The 17205-nt window shown below is 49.3% G+C and overlaps 1 protein-coding gene across 2 annotated transcripts in view; it reads right to left on the bottom strand.

Annotated features, from left to right (window-relative positions):
* FAAH (fatty acid amide hydrolase) overlaps window positions 1–17205 on the bottom strand; it is a 56377-nt gene that overhangs the window by 12518 nt on the left and 26654 nt on the right. For both annotated transcript variants that reach the window (XM_066598046.1, XM_066598047.1), the window contains exons 5-6: window positions 549–755; window positions 78–118 (exon numbers count right to left, since the gene is read on the bottom strand). In XM_066598046.1, the coding sequence (XP_066454143.1) occupies window positions 78–118; window positions 549–755 (248 nt within the window). The remainder of the gene's footprint in view (window positions 1–77; window positions 119–548; window positions 756–17205) is intronic.

Below are 17205 nucleotides of genomic sequence, written 5' to 3'. Positions count from 1 at the left end.
TGAAGGTGTAGCGGGTGATGGTGCTGCGCCCCCTGCAGGTGCGGGCGGTCCGCCATACTGTCGCTCGCACGCCTCACCTGATTTCTGTCCCGGGCAGCTTGGTTTGATACCGATTTTACTACAACATAAAGAAATCAGAAGTTACCGTCCCGAGATGTCTGGTCATGTGACGGCGAATGAGCTGGAAGCACGCGGGCTCAGAACAGACTGTCAGCTCTTGGGTCTATTGCTCCCAATGACAGAACGAACAGCCCAAAAAGCTCTCCTCCCCCTCCCAACCGAGTAATGAGCCCTGTCAGGAGATCAGGAGTTGTTCCCAGCATGCACTGCAGTATATAACGGAGTCCCGTGAAGAACGCTCCTTATAAACAGCAGAGGAACAGATTTAGGGCCCAGGGACAACTAGAAGGTCAGCTCTGCAGCACCACCTGCTGATAAAATAGCGGTATTGCATGACACTCAGCAGTTGCGGGACTACAAACACCAGCAATCACCTCCTGTCTGCACTAAGTGCCCCCCACCTGGGAGCGGCTCCGCACAGGACGCACCTGAGTCGGTTTCCGGTCGGTTTGAAGCCGCAGAGGCCACAGAAGGAGCTCGGGAAGCGGATACTTCCACCAATGTCTGAGCCAAAACCCAGAATGGAGCCTCCGGCTGAGATGAGGGCGCCCTCCCCCCCAGAGGAGCCTCCTGGGGTCTTCGTGTGGTTGAGAGGGTTCAGGGTCTGTCCATAGATGGGGTTACTGCAGTCATAGCTGTAGGGGAGAGAACAGGAAATCAGGTCAACCTTACAGAGAGCGCCGACTAGTCGACGACCGATTATATGAACCTCGTCCCGGTCACACAGTAGATGCTCCATTATAATGTGGAAGCAGAAGGGACATGACAGCCTAACATCCCCCTCCTCTGGTGTGTATAGAGGGGTCCCAGCACAAGTAATATTAGGGGGTGAGGGTCCTACGGAATCTACGCGGTCACCACTATGAGCCAATCTATGTAGGGATGGCAGCAAGTCAGAAGAATCAGTCATCGTACAGTAACCGCGCAAGCCAATCAGATGACAGCAGAGAGATGGAAGCAGAGTGTTCAATATATACCGTCCTGCCTGCAGACACTCCTACATACAGCACTTCTATACTGACCCCCCTGCAGGCACTCCTACATACAGCACTTCTATACTGACCCCCCTGCAGGCACTACTACATACAGCCCTTCTATACTGACCCTCCTGCAGACACTACTACATACAGCACTTCTATACTGACCCCCCTGCAGACGTTACTACATACAGCACTTCTATACTGACCCCCCTGCAGGCACTCCTACATACAGCACTTCTATACTGACCCCCCTGCAGGCACTACTACATACAGCCCTTCTATACTGACCCTCCTGCAGACACTACTACATACAGCACTTCTATACTGACCCCCTGCAGACACTACTACATACAGCACTTCTATACTGACCCCCTGCAGACACTACTACATACAGCACTTCTATACTGACCCTCCTGCAGACACTACTACATACAGCACTTCTATACTGACCCTCCTGCAGACACTACTACATACAGCACTTCTATACTGACCCCCTGCAGACACTACTACATACAGCACTTCTATACTGACCCCCCTGCAGACACTCCTACATACAGCACTTCTATACTGACCCCCCTGCAGACGTTACTACATACAGCACTTCTATACTGACCCCCCTGCAGACACTACTACATACAGCACTTCTATATTAACCCCCCTGCAGACACTACTACATACAGCACTTCTATACTGACCCCCCTGCAGACACTACTACATACAGCACTTCTATACTGACCCCCTGCAGACACTACTACATACAGCACTTCTATACTGACACCCCTGCAGACACTACTACATACAGCACTTCTATACTGACCCCACCCTGCAGACACCACTACATACAGCACTTCTATACTGACCCCCCTGCAGACAATACTACATACAGCACTTCTATATGGACCCCCCTGCAGACACTACTACATACAGCACTTCTATACTGACCCCCCTGCAGACACTACTACATACAGCACTTCTATATGGACCCCCCTGCAGACACTACTACATACAGCACTTCTATATGGACCCCCCTGCAGACACTACTACATACAGCACTTCTATACTGACCCCCCTGCAGGCGCTACTACATACAGCACTTCTATACTGACCCCCCTGCAGACGCTACTACATACAGCACTTCTATACTGACCCCCCTGCAGACACTACTACATACAGCACTTCTATATGGACCCCCCTGCAGACGTTACTACATACAGCACTTCTATACTGACCCCCCTGCAGACACTACTACATACAGCACTTCTATATAGACCCCCCTGCAGACACTACTACATACAGCACTTCTATACAGACCCCCCTGCAGACACTACTACATACAGCACTTCTATACTGACCCCCCTGCAGACACTACTACATACAGCACTTCTATACTGACCCCCCTGCAGACACTACTACATACAGCACTTCTATACTGACCCCCCTGCAGACACTACTACATACAGCACTTCTATACTGACCCCCCTGCAGACACTACTACATTAAGCACTTCTATACTGATCCCCCTGCAGGCACTACTACATACAGCACTTCTATACTGACCCCCCTGCAGACACTACTACATACAGCACTTCTATATGGACCCCCCTGCAGACACTACTACATACAGCACTTCTATATGGACCCCCCTGCAGACACTACTACATACAGCACTTCTATATGGACCCCCCTGCAGACGCTACTACATACAGCACTTCTATACTGACCCCCCTGCAGACACTACTACATACAGCACTTCTATACTGACACCCCTGCAGACGCTACTACATACAGCACTTCTATACTGATCCCCCTGCAGACACTACTACATACAGCACTTCTATACTGACCCCCCTGCAGACACTACTACATACAGCACTTCTATATGGACCCCCCTGCAGACACTACTACATACAGCACTTCTATATGGACCCCCCTGCAGACGCTACTACATACAGCACTTCTATACTGACCCCCCTGCAGGCACTACTACATACAGCACTTCTATACTGATCCCCCTGCAGGCACTACTACATACAGCACTTCTATACTAACCCCTCTTCAGACACTACTACATACAGCACTTCTATACTGACCCCCTGCAGGCACTACTACATACAGCACTTCTATACTGACCCCCCTGCAGACACTACTACATACAGCACTTCTATATGGACCTCCCTGCAGACACTACAACATACAGCACTTCTATATGGACCCCCCTGCAGACACTACTACATACAGCACTTCTATACGGACCCCCCTGCAGACACTACTACATACAGCACTTCTATACTGACCCCCCCTGCAGGCGCTACTACATACAGCACTTCTATACTGACCCCCCTGCAGACACTACTACATACAGCACTTCTATATGGACCCCCCTGCAGACGTTACTACATGCAGCACTTCTATACTGACCCCCCTGCAGACACTACTACATACAGCACTTCTATACTGACCCCCCTGCAGACACTACTACATACAGCACTTCTATACTGACCCCCCTGCAGACACTACTACATACAGCACTTCTATATGGACCCCCCTGCAGACACTACTACATACAGCACTTCTATATGGACCCCCCTGCAGACACTACTACATACAGCACTTCTATACGGACCCCCCTGCAGACGCTACTACATACAGCACTTCTATACTGACCCCCCTGCAGACACTACTACATACAGCACTTCTATACTGACCCCCCTGCAGACACTACTACATACAACACTTCTATACTGACCCCCTGCAGGCACTACTACATACAGCACTTCTATACTGACCCCCTGCAGACACTACTACATACAGCACTTCTATACTGACCCCCCTGCAGACGCTACTACATACAGCACTTCTATACTGACCCCCTCTGCAGGCGCTACTACATACAGCACTTCTATACAGACCCCCCTGCAGACACTACTACATACAGCACTTCTATACTGACCCCCCCTGCAGGCGCTACTACATACAGCACTTCTATACTGACCCCGCTGCAGACACTACTACATACAGCACTTCTATATGGACCCCCCTGCAGACACTACTACATACAGCACTTCTATACTGACCCCCCTGCAGGCGCTACTACATACAGCACTTCTATACTGACCCCCTGCAGACACTACTACATACAGCACTTCTATACTGACCCCCCTGCAGGCGCTACTACATACAGCACTTCTATACTGACCCCCCTGCAGACACTACTACATACAGCACTTCTATACTGACCCCCCCTGCAGGCGCTACTACATACAGCACTTCTATACTGACCCCCCCTGCAGGCGCTACTACATACAGCACTTCTATACTGACCCCCCTGCAGGCGCTACTACATACAGCACTTCTATACAGACCCCCCTGCAGACACTACTACATACAGCACTTCTATACTGACCCCCCCTGCAGGCGCTACTACATACAGCACTTCTATACTGACCCCCCTGCAGACACTACTACATACAGCACTTCTATACTGACCCCCCCTGCAGGCGCTACTACATACAGCACTTCTATACTGACCCCCCTGCAGACGCTACTACATACAGCACTTCTATACTGACCCCCTGCAGACACTACTACATACAGCACTTCTATACTGATCCCCCTGCAGGCGCTACTACATACAGCACTTCTATATAGACCCCCCCCCTGCAGACACTACTACACACAGCACTTCTATACTGACCCCCTCTGCAGGCGCTACTACATACAGCACTTCCATACAGACCCCCCTGCAGACACTACTACATACAGCACTTCTATACTGATCCCCCTGCAGGCGCTACTACATACAGCACTTCTATACTGACCCCCCCTGCAGGCGCTACTACATACAGCACTTCTATACTGACCCCCCTACAGGCGCTACTACATACAGCACTTCTATACTGACCCCCTCTGCAGGCGCTACTACATACAGCACTTCTATACTGACCTGCCTGCAGACACTACTACATACAGCACTTCTATACTGACCCCCTCTGCAGGCGCTACTACATACAGCACTTCTATACTGACCTGCCTGCAGACACTACTACATACATCACTTCTATACTGACCCCCCTGCAGACACTACAACATACAGCACTTCAATATAGACCCCCCTGCAGACACTACTACATACAGCACTTCTATACTGACCCCCCTGCAGACACTACTACATACAGCACTTCTTTACTCACCCCCCTGCAGACACTACTACATACATCACTTCTATACTGACCCCCCTGCAGACACTACAACATACAGCACTTCTATACTGACCCCCCTGCAGACGTTACTACATACAGCACTTCTATACTGACCCCCCTGCAGACACTACTACATACAGCACTTCTATACTAACCCCCCTGCAGACACTACTACATACAGCACTTCTATACTGACCCCCCTGCAGGCACTACTACATACAGCACTTCTATACTGACCCCCCTGCAGGCACTACTACATACAGCACTTCTATACTGACCCCCTCTGCAGGCGCTACTACATACAGCACTTCTATACTGACCCCCTCTGCAGGCGCTACTACATACAGCACTTCTATACTGACCTGCCTGCAGACACTACTACATACATCACTTCTATACTGACCCCCCTGCAGACACTACAACATACAGCACTTCTATACAGACCCCCCTGCAGGCGCTACTACATACAGCAATTCTATACTGACCCCCCTGCAGACACTACTACATACAGCACTTCTATATAGACCCCCCCTGCAGACACTACTACATACAGCACTTCTATACAGACCCCCCTGCAGACACTACTACATACAGCACTTCTATACTGACCCCCTGCAGACACTACTACATACAGCACTTCTATACTGACACCCCTGCAGACACTACTACATACAGCACTTCTATACTGACCCCTCTTCAGACACTACTACATACAGCACTTCTATACAGACCCCCCTGCAGACACTACTACATACAGCACTTCTATACTGACCCCCCTGCAGACACTACTACATACAGCACTTCTATACTGACCCCCCTGCAGACACTCCTTCATACAGCACTTCTATACTGACCCCCCTGCAGACACTACTACATACAGCACTTCTATACTGACCCCCCTGCAGACACTCCTTCATACAGCACTTCTATACTGAACCCCCTGCAGACACTACTACATACAGCACTTCTATACTGACCCCGCCTGCAGACACTACTACATACAGCACTTCTATACTGAACCCCCTGCAGACACTCCTTCATACAGCACTTCTATACTGACCCCCCTGCAGACACTACTACATACAGCACTTCTATACTGACCCCCCTGCAGACACTACTACATACAGCACTTCTATATTGACCCCCCTGCAGACACTACTACATACAGCACTTCTATACTGACCCCCCTGCAGGCACTACTACATACAGCACTTCTATACTGACCCCCCTGCAGGCACTACTACATACAGCACTTCTATACTGACCCCCCTGCAGACACTACTACATACAGCACTTCTATACTGACCCCCCTGCAGACACTACAACATACAGCACTTCTATACGGACCCCCCTGCAGACACTACTACATACAGCACTTCTATACTGACCCCCTGCAGACACTACTACATACAGCACTTCTATACTGACCCCCCTGCAGACACTACTACATACAGCACTTCTATACTGACCCCGCCTGCAGACACTACTACATACAGCACTTCTATACTGAACCCCCTGCAGACACTCCTTCATACAGCACTTCTATACTGACCCCCCTGCAGACACTACTACATACAGCACTTCTATACTGACCCCCCTGCAGACACTACTACATACAGCACTTCTATATTGACCCCCCTGCAGACACTACTACATACAGCACTTCTATACTGACCCCCCTGCAGGCACTACTACATACAGCACTTCTATACTGACCCCCCCGCAGACACTACTACATACAGCACTTCTATATGGACCCCCCTGCAGACACTACTACATACATCACTTCTACACTAACCCGCCTGCAGACACTACTACATACAGCACTTCTATACTGACCCCCCTGCAGACACTACTACATACAGCACTTCTATACTGACCTGCCTGCAGACACTACTACATACAGCACTTCTATACTGACGCCCCCTGCAGACACTACTACATACAGCACTTCTATACTGACCCCCCCTGCAGGCGCTACTACATACAGCACTTCTATACTGACCCCCCTGCAGACACTACTACATACAGCACTTCTATACTGACCCCCCTGCAGACACTACTACATACAGCACTTCTATACTGACCCCCCTGCAGGCACTCCTACATACAGCACTTCTATATTGACCCCACTGCAGACGCCACTACATACAGCACTTCTATACTGACCCCCCTGCAGACACCACTACATACAGCACTTCTATACTGACCCCCCTGCAGACACAACTACATACAGCACTTCTATACTGACCCCCCTGCAGACACAACTACATACAGCACTTCTATACTGACCCCCCTGCAGACACTACTACATACAGCACTTCTATACTGACCCCCCTGCAGACACTACTACATACAGCACTTCTATACTGACCCCCCTGCAGGCGCTACTACATACAGCACTTCTATACTGACCCCCCTGCAGACGCTACTACATACAGCACTTCTATACTGACCCCCTCTGCAGGCGCTACTACATACAGCACTTCTATACTGACCTGCCTGCAGACACTACTACATACAGCACTTCTATACTGACCCCCCTGCAGGCGCTACTACATACAGCACTTCTATACTGACCCCCCCTGCAGACACTGCTACATACAGCACTTCTATACAGACCCCCCTGCAGACACTACATACAGCACTTCTATACTGACCCCCCTGCAGGCGATACTACATACAGCACTTCCATACTGACCCCCTGCAGACACTCCTACATACAGCACTTCTATACTGACCCCCCTGCAGACACTACTACATACAGCACTTCTATACTGACCCCCCTGCAGACACTACTACATACAGCACTTCTATACTGACCCCCCTGCAGACACTACTACATATAGCACTTCTATACTGACCCCCCTGCAGACACTACTACATATAGCACTTCTGTACTGACCCCCCTGCAGACACTACTACATACAGCACTTCTATACTAACTCCTCTTCAGACACTGCTACATACAGCACTTCTATACTGACCCCCCTGCAGACACTACTACATACAGCACTTCTATACTGACCCCCCTGCAGACACTCCTACATACAGCACTTCTATACTGACCCCCCTGCAGACACTCCTACATACAGCACTTCTATACTGACCCCCTGCAGACACTACTACATACAGCACTTCTATACTGACCCCCCTGCAGACACTACTACATACAGCACTTCTATACTGACCCCCCTACAGACACTACTACATACAGCACTTCTATACTGACCTGCCTGCAGACACTACTACATACAGCACTTCTATACTGACCTGCCTGCAGACACTACTACATACAGCACTTCTATACTAACCCCCCTGCAGACACTACTACATACAGCACTTCTATACTGACCCCCCTGCAGACACTACTACATACAGCACTTCTATACTGACCCGCCTGCAGACACTACTACATACAGCACTTCTATACTGACCCCCCTGCAGACACTACTACATACAGCACTTCTATATAGACCCCCCCCCCCTGCAGACACTACTACACACAGCACTTCTATACTGACCCCCCCTGCAGGCACTACTACATACAGCACTTCTATACTGACCTGCCTGCAGACACTACTACATACATCACTTCTATACTGACCCCCCTACAGACACTACTACATACAGCACTTCTATACTGACCCCCCTGCAGACACTCCTTCATACAGCACTTCTATACTGACCCCCCTGCAGACACTACTACATACAGCACTTCTATACTGACCCCCCTGCAGACACTCCTTCATACAGCACTTCTATACTGACCTCCCTGCAGACACTCCTTCATACAGCACTTCTATACTGACCCCCCTGCAGACACTACTACATACAGCACTTCTATACTAACCCCCCTGCAGACACTACTACATACAGCACTTCTATACTGACCCCCCTGCAGACACTACTACATACAGCACTTCTATACTGACCCCCCTGCAGACACTACTACATACAGCACTTCTATACTGACCCCCCTGCAGACACTACTACATACAGCACTTCTATACTGACCCCCTGCAGACACTTCTACATACAGCACTTCTATACTGACCCCCCTGCAGACACTACTACATACAGCACTTCTATACTGACCCCCCTGCAGACACTACTACATACAGCACTTCTATACTGACCCCCCTGCAGACACTACTACATACAGCACTTCTATACTGACCCCCCTGCAGACACTACTACATACAGCACTTCTATACTGACCCCCCTGCAGACACTACTACATACAGCACTTCTATACTGACCCCCCTGCAGACACTACTACATACAGCACTTCTATACTGACCCCCCTGCAGACACTACTACATACAGCACTTCTATACTGACCCCCCTGCAGACACTACTACATACAGCACTTCTATACTAACCCCCCTGCAGACACTACTACATACAGCACTTCTATACTAACCCCCCTGCAGACACTACTACATACAGCACTTCTATACTGACCCCCCTGCAGACACTACTACATACAGCACTTCTATATGGACCCCCCTGCAGACACTACTACATACAGCACTTCTATATGGACCCCCCTGCAGACGCTACTACATACAGCACTTCTATACTGACCCCCCTGCAGACACTACTACATACAGCACTTCTATACGGACCCCCCTGCAGAAACTACTACATACAGCACTTCTATACTGACCCCCCTGCAGACACTACTACATACAGCACTTCTATACTGACCCCCCTGCAGACACTACTACATACAGCACTTCTATATGGACCCCCCTGCAGACACTACTACATACAGCACTTCTATACTGACCCCCTGCAGACACTACTACATACAGCACTTCTATACTAACCCCCCTGCAGACACTACTACATACAGCACTTCTATACTGACCCCCCTGCAGACACTACTACATACAGCACTTCTATACTGACCCCCCTGCAGACACTACTACATACAGCACTTCTATACTGACCCCCCTGCAGACACTACTACATACAGCACTTCTATACTGACCCCCTGCAGACACTTCTACATACAGCACTTCTATACTGACCCCCCTGCAGACACTACTACATACAGCACTTCTATACTGACCCCCCTGCAGACACTACTACATACAGCACTTCTATACTGACCCCCCTGCAGACACTACTACATACAGCACTTCTATACTGACCCCCCTGCAGACACTACTACATACAGCACTTCTATACAAACCCCCCTGCAGACACTACTACATACAGCACTTCTATACTGACCCCCCTGCAGACACTACTACATACAGCACTTCTATACTGACCCCCCTGCAGACACTACTACATACAGCACTTCTATACTGACCCCCCTGCAGACACTACTACATACAGCACTTCTATACTAACCCCCCTGCAGACACTACTACATACAGCACTTCTATACTAACCCCCCTGCAGACACTACTACATACAGCACTTCTATACTGACCCCCCTGCAGACACTACTACATACAGCACTTCTATATGGACCCCCCTGCAGACACTACTACATACAGCACTTCTATATGGACCCCCCTGCAGACGCTACTACATACAGCACTTCTATACTGACCCCCCTGCAGACACTACTACATACAGCACTTCTATACGGACCCCCCTGCAGAAACTACTACATACAGCACTTCTATACTGACCCCCCTGCAGACACTACTACATACAGCACTTCTATACTGACCCCCCTGCAGACACTACTACATACAGCACTTCTATACTGACCCCCCTGCAGACACTACTACATACAGCACTTCTATACTGACCCGCCTGCAGACACTACTACATACAGCACTTCTATACTGACCCCCCTGCAGACGCTACTACATACAGCACTTCTATACTGACCCCCCTGCAGACACTACTACATACAGCACTTCTATACTGACCTGCCTGCAGACACTACTACATACAGCACTTCTATACAGACCCCCTGCAGACACTACTACATACAGCACTTCTATACTGACCCCCTGCAGACACTACTACATACAGCACTTCTATACTGACCCCCTGCAGACACTACTACATACAGCACTTCTATACAGACCCCCCTGCAGACACTACTACATACAGCACTTCTATACTGACCCTCCTGCAGACACTACTACATACAGCACTTCTATACTGACCCCCCTGCAGACACAACTACATACAGCACTTCTATATTGACCCCCCTGCAGACGCTACTACATACAGCACTTCTATACTGACCCCCTGCAGACACTCCTACATACAGCACTTCTATACTGACCCCCCTGCAGACACTACTACATACAGCACTTCTATATGGACCCCCCTGCAGACACTACTACATACAGCACTTCTATACTGACCCCCCTGCAGACACTACTACATACAGCACTTCTATACAGACCCCCCTGCAGACACTACTACATACAGCACTTCTATATGGACCCCCCTGCAGACACTACTGCATACAGCACTTCTATACTGACCCCCCTGCAGACACTACTACATACAGCACTTCTATACAGACCCTCCTGCAGACACTACTACATACAGCACTTCTATACTGACCTGCCTGCAGACACTGCTACATACAGCACTTCTATACAGACCCCCCTGCAGACACTACTACATACAGCACTTCTATACGGACCCCCCTGCAGACACTACATACAGCACTTCTATACTGACCCCCCTGCAGGCGATACTACATACAGCACTTCTATACTGACCCCCCTGCAGACACTCCTACATACAGCACTTCTATACTGACCCCCTGCAGACACTACTACATACAGCACTTCTATACAGACCCTCCTGCAGACACTCCTACATACAGCACTTCTATACTGACCCCCTGCAGACACTACTACATACAGCACTTCTATACTGACCCCCCTGCAGACACTACTACATACAGCACTTCTATACTGACCTGCCTGCAGACACTACTACATACAGCACTTCTATACTGACCCCCCTGCAGACACTACTACATACAGCACTTCTATACTGACCCCCCTGCAGACGCTACTACATACAGCACTTCTATACAGACCCTACTGCAGACACTACTACATACAGCACTTCTATACAGACCCCCCTGTAGACACTACTACATACAGCACTTCTATACTGACCCCCCTGCAGACACTACTACATACAGCACTTCTATATGGACCCCCCTGCAGACACTACTACATACAGCACTTCTATATGGACCCCCCTGCAGACACTACTACATACAGCACTTCTATACTGACCCCCCTGCAGACACTACTACATACAGCACTTCTATACTGACCCCCCTGCAGACACTACTACATACAGCACTTCTATACTGTCCCCCTGCAGACACTACTACATACAGCACTTCTATACTGACCCCCCTGCAGACACTACTACATACAGCACTTCTATATGGACCCCCCTGCAGACACTACTACATACAGCACTTCTATACTGACCCCCCTGCAGACACTACTACATACAGCACTTCTATACTGACCCCCTGCAGACACTTCTACATACAGCACTACTATACTGACCCCCCTGCAGGCACTACTACATTCAGCACTTCTATACTGACCCCCCTGCAGACACTACTACATACAGCACTTCTATACTGACCCCCCTGCAGACACTACTACATACAGCACTTCTATACAGACCCTCCTGCAGACACTACTACATACAGCACTTCTATACAGACCCCCCTGCAGACACTACTACATACAGCACTTCTATACTGACCCCCCTGCAGACACTACTACATACAGCACTTCTATACTGACCCCCCTGCAGACACTACTACATACAGCACTTCTATACTGACCCCCCTGCAGACACTACTACATACAGCACTTCTATACTGACCCCCCTGCAGACATTCCTACATAGAGCACTTCTATACTGACCCCCCTGCAGACATTCCTACATAGAGCACTTCTATACTGACCCCCCTGCAGGCACTAGAACATACAGCACTTCTATACTCACCCCCCTGCAGGCACTGCTACATACAGCACTTCTATACTGACCCCCCTGCAGACGTTACTACATACAGCACTTCTATATTGACCCCCCTGCAGACACTACTACATACAGCACTTCTATACTGACCTGCCTGCAGACACTACTACATACAGCACTTCTATACTGACCCCCCTGCAGACACTACTACATACAGCACTTCTATACAGACCCCCCTGCAGACACTACTACATACAGCACTTCTATACTGACCTGCCTGCAGACACTACTACATACAGCACTTCTATATGGACCCCCCTGCAGACACTACTACATACAGCACTTCTATACTGACCCCCCCTGCAGGCACTACTACATACAGCACTTCTATACTAACCCCCCTGCAGACACTACTACATACAGCACTTCTATACTGACCCCCCTGCAGACACTACTACATACAGCACTTCTATACTGACCCCCCTGCAGACACTCCTTCATACAGCACTTCTATACTGACCCCCCTGCAGACACTACTACATACAGCACTTCTATATTGACCCCCCTGCAGACACTACTACATACAGCACTTCTATACTGACCCCCCTGCAGACACTCCTTCATACAGCACTTCTATACTGACCCCCTGCAGACACTACTACATACAGCACTTCTATATTGACCCCCCTGCAGACACTACTACATACAGCACTTCTATACAGACCCCCCTGCAGACACTACTACTTACAGCACTTCTATACAGACCCCCCCTGCAGACACTACTACATACAGCACTTCTATACAGACCCCCCTGCAGACACTACTACATACAGCACTTCTATACTGACCCCCCTGCAGGCACTACTACATACAGCACTTCTATACTGACCCCCCTGCAGGCACTACTACATACAGCACTTCTATACTGACCTGCCTGCAGACACTACTACATACAGCACTTCTATACTGATCCCCCTGCAGACACTACTACATACAGCACTTCTATACTGACCCCCCTGCAGACACTACTACATACAGCACTTCTATATGGACCCCCCTGCAGACACTACTACATACAGCACTTCTATATGGACCCCCCTGCAGACGCTTCTACATACAGCACTTCTATACTGACCCCCCTGCAGGCACTACTACATACAGCACTTCTATACTGATCCCCCTGCAGGCACTACTACATACAGCACTTCTATACTAACCCCCCTGCAGACACTACTACATACAGCACTTCTATACTAACCCCCCTGCAGACACTACTACATACAGCACTTCTATACTGACCCCCCTGCAGACACTACTACATACAGCACTTCTATATGGACCCCCCTGCAGACACTACTACATACAGCACTTCTATATGGACCCCCCTGCAGACGCTACTACATACAGCACTTCTATACTGACCCCCCTGCAGACACTACTACATACAGCACTTCTATACGGACCCCCCTGCAGAAACTACTACATACAGCACTTCTATACTGACCCCCCTGCAGACACTACTACATACAGCACTTCTATACTGACCCCCCTGCAGACACTACTACATACAGCACTTCTATACTGACCCCCCTGCAGACACTACTACATACAGCACTTCTATACTGACCCGCCTGCAGACACTACTACATACAGCACTTCTATACTGACCCCCCTGCAGACGCTACTACATACAGCACTTCTATACTGACCCCCCTGCAGACACTACTACATACAGCACTTCTATACTGACCTGCCTGCAGACACTACTACATACAGCACTTCTATACAGACCCCCTGCAGACACTACTACATACAGCACTTCTATACTGACCCCCTGCAGACACTACTACATACAGCACTTCTATACTGACCCCCTGCAGACACTACTACATACAGCACTTCTATACAGACCCCCCTGCAGACACTACTACATACAGCACTTCTATACTGACCCTCCTGCAGACACTACTACATACAGCACTTCTATACTGACCCCCCTGCAGACACAACTACATACAGCACTTCTATATTGACCCCCCTGCAGACGCTACTACATACAGCACTTCTATACTGACCCCCTGCAGACACTCCTACATACAGCACTTCTATACTGACCCCCCTGCAGACACTACTACATACAGCACTTCTATATGGACCCCCCTGCAGACACTACTACATACAGCACTTCAATATAGACCCCCCTGCAGACACTACTACATACAGCACTTCTATACAGACCCCCCTGCAGACACTACTACATACAGCACTTCTATATGGACCCCCCTGCAGACACTACTGCATACAGCACTTCTATACTGACCCCCCTGCAGACACTACTACATACAGCACTTCTATACAGACCCTCCTGCAGACACTACTACATACAGCACTTCTATACTGACCTGCCTGCAGACACTGCTACATACAGCACTTCTATACAGACCCCCCTGCAGACACTACTACATACAGCACTTCTATACGGACCCCCCTGCAGACACTACATACAGCACTTCTATACTGACCCCCCTGCAGGCGATACTACATACAGCACTTCTATACTGACCCCCCTGCAGACACTCCTACATACAGCACTTCTATACTGACCCCCTGCAGACACTACTACATACAGCACTTCTATACAGACCCTCCTGCAGACACTCCTACATACAGCACTTCTATACTGACCCCCTGCAGACACTACTACATACAGCACTTCTATACTGACCCCCCTGCAGACACTACTACATACAGCACTTCTATACTGACCTGCCTGCAGACACTACTACATACAGCACTTCTATACTGACCCCCCTGCAGACACTACTACATACAGCACTTCTATACTGACCCCCCTGCAGACGCTACTACATACAGCACTTCTATACAGACCCTACTGCAGACACTACTACATACAGCACTTCTATACAGACCCCCCTGTAGACACTACTACATACAGCACTTCTATACTGACCCCCCTGCAGACACTACTACATACAGCACTTCTATATGGACCCCCCTGCAGACACTACTACATACAGCACTTCTATATGGACCCCCCTGCAGACACTACTACATACAGCACTTCTATACTGACCCCCCTGCAGACACTACTACATACAGCACTTCTATACTGACCCCCCTGCAGACACTACTACATACAGCACTTCTATACTGTCCCCCTGCAGACACTACTACATACAGCACTTCTATACTGACCCCCCTGCAGACACTACTACATACAGCACTTCTATATGGACCCCCCTGCAGACACTACTACATACAGCACTTCTATACTGACCCCCCTGCAGACACTACTACATACAGCACTTCTATACTGACCCCCTGCAGACACTTCTACATACAGCACTACTATACTGACCCCCCTGCAGGCACTACTACATTCAGCACTTCTATACTGACCCCCCTGCAGACACTACTACATACAGCACTTCTATACTGACCCCCCTGCAGACACTACTACATACAGCACTTCTATACAGACCCTCCTGCAGACACTACTACATACAGCACTTCTATACAGACCCCCCTGCAGACACTACTACATACAGCACTTCTATACTGACCCCCCTGCAGACACTACTACATACAGCACTTCTATACTGACCCCCCTGCAGACACTACTACATACAGCACTTCTATACTGACCCCCCTGCAGACACTACTACATACAGCACTTCTATACTGACCCCCCTGCAGACATTCCTACATAGAGCACTTCTATACTGACCCCCCTGCAGACATTCCTACATAGAGCACTTCTATACTGACCCCCCTGCAGGCACTAGAACATACAGCACTTCTATACTCACCCCCCTGCAGGCACTGCTACATACAGCACTTCTATACTGACCCCCCTGCAGACGTTACTACATACAGCACTTCTATATTGACCCCCCTGCAGACACTACTACATACAGCACTTCTATACTGAC

Source organism: Eleutherodactylus coqui, chromosome 3 (assembly GCF_035609145.1).
Source record: "Eleutherodactylus coqui strain aEleCoq1 chromosome 3, aEleCoq1.hap1, whole genome shotgun sequence".
NCBI lineage: Eukaryota > Metazoa > Chordata > Amphibia > Anura > Eleutherodactylidae > Eleutherodactylus > Eleutherodactylus coqui.
Note: the sequence above shows the minus strand (reverse complement) of the source record. Positions and strands in the feature narration are given on the sequence as shown.